The sequence below is a fragment of the Mauremys reevesii genome, linkage group 11 (genome assembly GCF_016161935.1).
Source record: "Mauremys reevesii isolate NIE-2019 linkage group 11, ASM1616193v1, whole genome shotgun sequence".
NCBI lineage: Eukaryota > Metazoa > Chordata > Testudines > Geoemydidae > Mauremys > Mauremys reevesii.
This window is the reverse complement of record NC_052633.1, coordinates 50936053-50945099: the sequence shown is the minus strand read 5'-3', so window position 1 is coordinate 50945099 and position 9047 is coordinate 50936053. Positions and strand designations below refer to the sequence as shown.

The window sequence follows — 9047 nt, the reverse complement described above, 5'->3', positions numbered from 1 at the left end:
CATTTCCTCTGGCTTAGCTGCAGTTACAGGAGTCCCCTAGCTTCTGTTCAGGGGGATTGCAGGCAGCAGCTCACACATACACCCTGCCCCCACCTGGCGGGCCCTGCAAGAGCTGCAGCCATGGACCGAACCATGATAGAGGAGAAGGAGGAGTCCCGATCGATGACTCGGCGCTCCACCGCAGGCACGGCTGCGCGGGGAAAAGCGCGCGGTGGGCGGGACGGCTCCGCTCGCTATCTCGGCGTTCGGCCTCAGGCACCGCCTCTTACGGCGCTGATTGGCTGGGCACGTCCAGTCCCGGTCTGTCTGGCGGCGAGTCCCGCGCGCCGCCATCTTAGCCCGGGAGAAAGCGAAGCGGCCGGTGAGGGAGCGGGCGCCCGGCCGGGAGGATTCTCTGCTCGCCTGCGTGTGTCTGTCCCTGCAGCACCATGAGCGCTGCCGCCGCCGGCCCCAGCTTGCTGCCTCTGCTGGAGACCCTGGAGGACCCGGCCGCCCCCCTCGGGGAGCTCACGGACGCGCACCTCACCATCGTTAAGTGAGTGCGGCCGCCGCGCCCCGGGCTCGGACACCCCCGGGCTGGGGCGGTGGGGGGAGGGGGTGCAGCTCCGGTACGGCTGCCTGTCAGGGCCGCGAAGTGAAGGGCCGGAGGGGGGGGGCTCTGCCCTGGGCTCACTCACGTGCGTCCGCCTGGGAGAGGATGCGGGAGCCGCGCGTGTGCAACAGGTGTGAGAGCGGCTGTGTGTGCGGGTAGTGGGGTGCTCCGGGATGCTCCGGTTAGCGGGAGTGTGTGTGTGTGTGTGTCAGGGAGGTTGTGTAACAGGTGTGAGCTTGGCGGTGTTACCTTGTTACAGACAGCGCGTAAAGGGGCATGACTGGAAGCGTGTGTACGCAGCCACACGCTGAGCTAATGGCATGGTGCATCGAGTGTGGGGGATCTCTGTGCACCCTGTTGGAGGCAAGGGTGCATATTGGATAGAGCCTCAGCGGTACGACTGTCAGCAGATACCAAAGGCACACTCATGCACGGACAAATTCAAGCACATTTTTAGTTGGAGATCGGGGGCGGGGGATAGCTGCAAAGTTTAGAAATATTTGGCCATTTCGCAGATGGGCTTTACCTTTGTCCTTTAACTAGCTCCAAATTTAACAAGAAATGAATGGACAAGTGTCCTGCCTCTTGAGGTCAGTGTGCTTTTCTGGTTAGAAAATCTCAGTTTTCGTATTGTTGGATCCTTCATGATTTCTGTAATATCATATTTTATCAAAATATTTATGTGATGAAAGCCTGTTTAACTAAGTTACTGTAGCACCTGGAGAGCCCACTTGAGAATTGGGGACCCATAATGTAGGTATTGTACAAATAAGTACAAAGACAACATCCCTTCCCTGAAGTTACTCTTGGGGAAAATCAAAAGGCCTTAATCCTGCAGACACCTATATGTAGGTGTCTTTATACACTTAATTTTAATGAGACTGCTTCCATGCTTAAGTGTTTGCAGGAGTGGGGCCATAATGGTGAGAGAGAAAAAGGAATGCTGCTAACTTAACTCTTCACAAGAAAAGCTTCCTCAGAGTTGCCTTTGGTGATCCCACTTAAGAAAAAAGCTGTTTCTCTTTTAAGAAACTATTCACACATGGCTCAAATTGTGACTATTAAAATGTACTGGCTCAGTTATGATGTGGGACCTTTACATTTAGGGTTCAGTCTTCCATTCAGATAGTTGGTGGGGATCACTAGCTATTGTGTATACATATTCTTTCTAATGCTGTTAGTTTTAAAAAAAAGAAACACTAATTTTTCTTTAGCTCTTTTTGATATATGGTTTTGTAAAGTTTGATTTTTTCAGTAGCAATTTCAATTTAGTAGCTGATTAATCTCTAGTTGTTTAGGAGCAAGAGCAGCAAAATATAAAATATACTAATATCCTGTATTCACAGTACAGCAGTGGGCTATATTAATCATTCTGAATGGTCACAGGCTTAAGTATAGACTTGTAATGTTTAAAGGTGTGATTTTTCTCTTTCCTTCCCCAACATTTGCTTGCTATGTTTCAACTATTTTTTTAAGATGTTCATGAAACTGTAATTTTTAGTTAAAAAATAAATAATTTGACAGTATTTTAATATAAACCTTATCATAGGAATAAAATGTTTTATATTTGTAAATATGACTTATTTTTTTCTCTCTGCTTCTTGGAGTCGCCTGACTGGAGAGGAAGGAAAAGAATTCACTGCAGATGTTGGAAAACATTTTCCTCGACTTTGTAAAGTATTTAAGGTATGTGTTGTGTTCCCTAAAGTTAATTTTGCTGTACAAGGCTCAGTAAATAAAAGAACCAAAGCTTAAGGCAAGGTCTGTGTTCAGACACTGAGCTCATTTAATTTGCAGTCAAGCTGGGTGAGGAAGTAGCCTAATTTTGACCTTGTGAATTAAGGTATCCAGTAAATTGTACTCTCCTGGCTTTTCCTTCACATCATGGAGATTGTATCTTCTTTTACTACAGAAAGATTAGTTTCTCGAGGTTTTCTTCTTGACTACAAAATGGTTTGCAACAAACATTTCTTGGATGCAAAGGACTGGTTGGGATGCGTGGATGTCTTGCAGTGCGGTCAGGTTGAGTTGTGTTTTTGCAGCATGGGCTCACTATCTATTATGATTGTTATAACCAATACTTAAAAAAAAAAAATTAAAACTAAAAAGCAACCCCTACTATCCATGCCGCTTCTCTGAAGCATCACACAGTAGGCTGGCACTAGTAATCATAACAAACTAAGAATAATGTAATCTGGGGTGTCAGTGTGTAGTGCATAATGGATGGAATGATTTCAGAATTTTAAGATATCTGTATCTTTCTATGTAGTGAATACCCCTATAACCTGAGTAGTGGAGATCATCAAGGTACTGCTGATATAATATAAAGTTATTGGCAGGTCATTTTATTCTGACTTCTTTTCTTGATAACCAGTTCATCTGTATTTTAAGCATGTCATGCTTATTTTATTCAAAATACAATAATAAAAAAATGGATGATTGTTCCCCATTTATGTAAAAATCATTTCAGTGCAGATTCTTAGATGTTTTGGAACTTAATTCAATAACATGTGTCCAGATTTACAGGTGACGGAAGTGTCTTGAAAACCCCAACTAGGTCTTGTAGTTTTAGGTGTGACTTTGTGCTGTGGAAGCTAGACATATTTTTCAGTTTGCATTTAGATATAAGATTTCATTAAGCATGGGATTTTTTTATTGTTCTGTGTTCCATTTCATTGACTTAATCTTAACTCAGCTGAGCAGCCACACAGTACATAATCCTACTTTGTAATTAATGATATGACTTGGAGTTTTAATGTCCTTTTTTGTTTTTTTTGCAGGCACACATTTCTAGTCAGAACTCAGAGCTGAGCAGTGCAGCCCTACAAGCTTTAGGATTTTGTGTCTTTAACGCAAAGATTACCTCTGAATTATCTGGTAAAAAAAAAATACTACTAGAACTCCTTCTGATACCTTGACTTTGAAATGTGCCCTAATCTGTTTCTTTAATTCTAGATTAAAATTAGGAATTTTCAGGGAACGATGCAGAGATTTGTAAGTAAAATGTTGGAATTAATTGGTGAGTTGGTTCCAGGTGATGAGTACAGCTTGCCCTGTGGTATAGGCAGAATGTAATTAATTCATTGCTCCCAAACTCTCTCAAACTTTATATTATGTCATATCATCACATTAATAACGCTGAACATTATTTTCCAGAGTGCTGTACAAACAGCCTCTTCACTTTCAGCTTTGCTTCTGTTAATGGTTAAAACCATGTAGAGCCTGGGATGGGCATACACTATCAACAAAACAGTGAAATTGACTATGGCTAAAGTGGTACCAATTGCACCGTGTGTGTTTTTTTTTTTGTTTGTTTGTTTTTTTAAACCTGGAAAATTAGAGAAATTTGTATAGTCCCTGGTGTTTCTTGTAATAGATACATTTTTCAGACAGAAATTTGACTTTCAAGTTTATACTGTTTCAATTTTCTATAGTGCTAATGTAGATGGCAACATAGATATGTACTATTCTACACATTTTTGCCTATTGGTAGTCTATTTTAGTCACTCTTTATTGGAAAGTTTATTTATATTTAATATAGTTAAAATGTTAGTTACATTTTTGTGGGTTTTGGAATTGCGTAGCTGGTCCTGTATTAATGTTTGATGCGCCTTAGACAAAGTTTCTTGTGTGACCTAAAAGCCTGCTAAGAAAATGAATAGAATTTGTGAAAACATAATTTCAGTGCCATATGTTCTGTTCTGCTTTTCAGCAACTGAAATACAAGAGTTACTTTCAACAGTGAACAGTATTGCTGTAAAAACCTCAGACAAGAATACACGCACTCGAGCCCTTTGGGTAATCTCTAAGCAGACCTTTCCTTCTGAAATTGTTGGGAAGGAGGTGAGCTTCTTAACTTTTTTTTTTTTTGGCCTCTAATTTAAAGAGACAGTTTAGTTAACCTCATCCCATTGTTTCTTCAGGTACCTAGTATAATTTCTACACTAGAAACCATACTTACTAAAGGAGATGTATATTCCATGGCTGTTGAATATGAAGCACTAAATGTTGTCATACGGTACGTGAACTGTAAAGCTAAATGTTTAAAACAGATATTGAGTTTTTGGAAATTACACAGTTGCACCGAACTATGTGTGTGCGCATGCAAGTTCAGTCTCGTAGTCTTTATTTTACTTGAGACCTAATCAGTTTGATTTAAGTTCTCTAGAGTAGTGTTTCTGAATGACCGGTCCATGGACTGAGCTCTCTCCCTGTCACAATTTAGGAAGGCAGCAAGCTGGTCCCTGGTATCAAAAAGATTGAGAGAAACAGTCTCAAAACTGTGTCAGGGAGATCTTGGGGACCGATGTCATTCCACAGTCTGGGCATTGAGAAACACTGCTCTAGAGCAAACTGGCTAGTTCACTTAATTACCTATGTTGTTTGGCCCTTCCAAAATAAACCTTGTAAAGTAGAGAATAATACTTACTACTGTCCACTTGCTACATTTTCCTGACGTATGAAAAGCAAGTCTGTCTTTAACAAGTACATACTGACCCATCTCAACTAAAGCCAAACATTTGACTCAGTAATTTTTGAATATTTACCTACTGTTATTAAAAGTAATACCTAAGATGACTATAACTGAAAAGTTAGAGGGTTTTTTCTCTGTGTTGTATATTTGGCAATACTGTGGGCATTGTTAATTTAATTTGCATAATTCAGTTTTCCCCTTGGGTGTATGTGTGTCTTTCACACAGCAATAGAGAGGCTAGCGCTCTACTGGACAAAAAAAGCTCTCATTAGGAAAATGTGATTGTAAAATTGGCAGATATCCTCAGAGATTGCAGGTGTATAGATCCGAAATGAAATGCAACTTAAAAATAATTGACTAGGTTTCAAGTTGAAGGTAATCTTTTAACAAGGACACCTGTTCAGAGGTCCTTCAGACTAGCTTTCTTTCCCTTCTAACTTAATGGAAAATTGCCACTTTGGATTATACCATTAAGAACTGGAATCTTAACTTGACCAAAACAAGTTCAGAGGAAGTTGTTGAGAATAAATTTCTATTTGGTTTTTATCACCTTGGTCAGGCTTTTCGAGAGAAGTATCTGAATTGGTACTTCAGTGATGTACTGATATGTAGAGTTTCACTGAATTAGATTTTCAAAATGTAATTCAAATTTATTAGAAAATGTTTTGAACAGCATTTTGTTAGTGCATAATACATCTGAAATATAAATGCATATTTTAATAACACTAGCTAAGAATATTTTTGTTAAGCCCAGCAGTAAGTATAGTGGTTCTATATGTAGTTAATACATGTGTGCTTTGTTGAACTCAGTCTAATGGAACAGACTCCAACCCAAATGGGAGAAGAGGCTGTGAGGTGGGCAAAGCTGATCATTCCTATGGTCGTCCATTCAGCTCATAAGGTGCAGTTACGAGGTGCCGCTGCATTGGAGATGGGAATGCCATTGTTACTTCAGAAACAGCAGGAGGTGGCAGTCATAACTGAACATCTTATGACTACTGTAAGTGGAAAGTGCTTTTAAAAACTTCTTTCTCTCAGGATTTTAGAGTAGCTGTAAGACTTCTAGCAATGTTTTCTTTTATGCTCTTAAAATATCATTTACATTTCTGGATTACCCTGTGTACTTGTCTCTGCAACCTTGACTGGAAGGCTATTTCATACTATGATTTTTTTCAAAGCATCTGTTAATGTGAATTTGGTTCACGGAAGGTAACAGTGATAGAACTGAAGGCATATTCAGCTTGGACAGTAAATAGAAGTGCAAGCTTTCTTAGTGTCCCAGTATGCTTCCACATAGTTTTGAAGGGGACGCTGTCTCCATACCATTCATTCTTTGGTTTGTCTGCTGAGAGTACCAATGAACCTATCAGCTAACTTTTCCTAACTCAGTAGCCAAATGGTGGCAGCCTATTTTGGCTGTTATCAACATATGCTGGATTTGAACCAGTACCTCATAGATGAATGGCTCTATCATATTACCAGTCATCTTAGTCAGCCTTTGCAAAATTCTGTTTGTCCAATGCGAGTAAAGTATCTTCAGTTTTTTTCTATTATCATTAAGACTAAAGGGAAAGTGAATTAATTTTGTGCCAGATTGTAAACTTTCATGACAGCTTTACAAGGCTGCCTAAGCCTTGTAGAAATCATTTCAAGCTCTTTGGAGGCAAGGGCTATGTTTTTATTGTGTGTGTTTAGGGCCTATTATGATGAAGTCCTGGTCAATGACTAGTTAAATAATTGCCCACTATTTCTATATTAAGTTATATATTAGAAATGGAAAAGGACTGTGTGAGATCTGCTTGTCTGTTCTACCGCATAGTCAAGAGAGAGAACTAGTTCTTTTAAAAAAGGTGAATAGGCTTGATTGCAGCACTGTGTTCTGGTTGGCTGCTGCAATTTTCATAGACTCATGGGCCTGTCTAAGTCACTCCAGTGACTTCTTCAGCCCGAGAGCAGCCCAACATCGGGAAGATGCAAAGGTGGCTTAAAGCTACTATATTCCCTCCTACACCTCTGGTGACCTGCAAGTTTTGTGCTGCGCCTCTAAAAGGTTTTGTAGAAGTAGCACAGTTAAATCCCACAATGGAGTCACTTCCTTTTAACTCTTGTCAATATAATGCATCTGTGTTTTAGAAATTGTATTTAAGTTAATCTTCAGTACAAAACTTGTAGCTCATTCTATGTATTTCACTGCACAAGAAAATATAACAACCTTTTCTTGTCTTCAGAAAGTAATTTCAGAACTCCAAAAGTTATTTTCTGCAAAAAATGAGACCTATGTGTTGAAATTGTGGCCTTTGTTTGTCAAGCTACTTGGAAAGGTGAGCAGAAGAGCAATAACTTTACTATTTAAGGTTCCATGACAATAGATACTGACAGTGTAAATGCTTCATTGTATAAAAAACAGTATTATTTTACCTTTAGACACTCCATCGTAGTGGCAGTTTTATCAACTCATTGTTGCAACTGGAAGAACTTGGATTCCGTAGTGGATCACCAGTGGTAAAGAAAATAGCCTTCATTGCATGGAAGAGTCTGATAGATAATTTTGCTTTGAATCCAGGTAGATAAAAATACATTAAACAACTTAAGTTTTATGTTGAGCTAACCAGGAGAAAGGAAAACACTTATTTTATCCATTGTAATCTATAGTGCTCAACTATGTACAGGTTAAATATTATCTCTCTAAAAATGCATATTTCTACTGATTAATGGTTCTTTCTTAGCTCAGTCTTGCTGCATGGTAGAATTACTAAAGTTAAACATTTTTTTTCATAGTAGTTTAATTGGGCCAAGCACAGATAGTAATGAGATAGGACACACAAGGTTACACTGCAGTTTTTCATTTTGTGCTACATGGATTTTTTTACTGGGAACCGTGGTTAAGGAATCTGGAGATTGAGAAACTACTTCTGTAATCAGTACTGGGACTTAAACAAACCTGTTTAAGTTCAGCATGCATCCTGACTACTTTATAAAAGATCCTTTTGCAAGATTGGACCGTACTCTTCAGGATACTTATTCCAAAGGGAAACGAGGAGACAAAAATGGAAGTTTCTTAAATTAGTAAAATTTCATTTGAATGCTCACTGAAGTGTTTATTCCCCACCCTCATTATTTTCTTGGCAGAATTCAAATTATGTTATACTCTATATGGATAATATTGATTATTTTTAAGCATTTATTTTTATTGATTTAAATTTTCAGTTGCAGCAGATTATGGGGGTCTGACAATTATAGTAGATGCTGAGATTCAAAATGTTAAAGCTTTATAACAGTTAAAAGACAAATTGTCAACATCCCATGTCAAAATATACAAAGTACATATCCACCTTAAATTAGACTCCGAAGTTCTCAAGCAGCATTTTTCTTACTTTGCCTATCTGTAAGTTTTGATAATCATAAATGGAAGTATTTTTTTGTCGATTTATGTATATATGGTAAAATTAATATTTACCAGGAAAAAGCTAATCCTTCCAAGGCTATTTAAAATAGATCATTTAGCAATGCTTTAGTTCTGCTAAAGAAATAACAGATAGGATTATTGGTGGTAATGTGGCTTACTTTTCCAGTACAAATAAGGAATCTAAGTCAAAGTCCTAGCATTCTGTGGTTCTTTAGCATACAGTATTTATCCCATACTAGTGAAATGACTAAATACATCTTCTCTGTTCTTTTGCATGCTTTTATGTGGAGTCAAGAAAAAACTGTCTGGATTTACTTTGACACTTCTCCAGAGAATAAAGGCTAATTAAACTGGGAAATTAAAGCTGTGTGAGAAATAACTAATAGCCAAGCCATGCAGACACTTCACTGCTACTGTGAACGTTTGTGACCTCAGACATATCTATATCTAATTTAAGATCTGTCAGCCTGATGCAGTTGCTAAAATGTACAAGTAGAGTTTATTCATTGTCTTATTTTCCTATTACAATGTCAAATTTGATAGAATGATTCTTTTTTTCCTTTCCACATCTAATA

General features: G+C 38.8%; 1 protein-coding gene across 3 annotated transcripts in view; it reads left to right on the top strand.

Annotated features, from left to right (window-relative positions):
* Positions 1–312: 312 nt before the first annotated feature.
* RIF1 (replication timing regulatory factor 1) overlaps positions 313–9047 on the top strand; it is a 53382-nt gene continuing 44647 nt past the window's right edge. The window contains exons 1-8 of one of the 3 annotated variants that reach the window (XM_039494755.1): positions 313–535; positions 2200–2278; positions 3373–3469; positions 4305–4435; positions 4516–4610; positions 5877–6066; positions 7295–7387; positions 7491–7629. In XM_039494755.1, the coding sequence (XP_039350689.1) occupies positions 429–535; positions 2200–2278; positions 3373–3469; positions 4305–4435; positions 4516–4610; positions 5877–6066; positions 7295–7387; positions 7491–7629 (931 nt within the window). In that variant the 5' untranslated portion in view covers positions 313–428. Of the gene's footprint in view, positions 536–2196; positions 2279–3372; positions 3470–4304; positions 4436–4515; positions 4611–5876; positions 6067–7294; positions 7388–7490; positions 7630–8844; positions 8959–9047 lie in introns of those variants that run through there. The other 2 variants (XM_039494754.1, XM_039494756.1) reach the window with 2 other exon arrangements.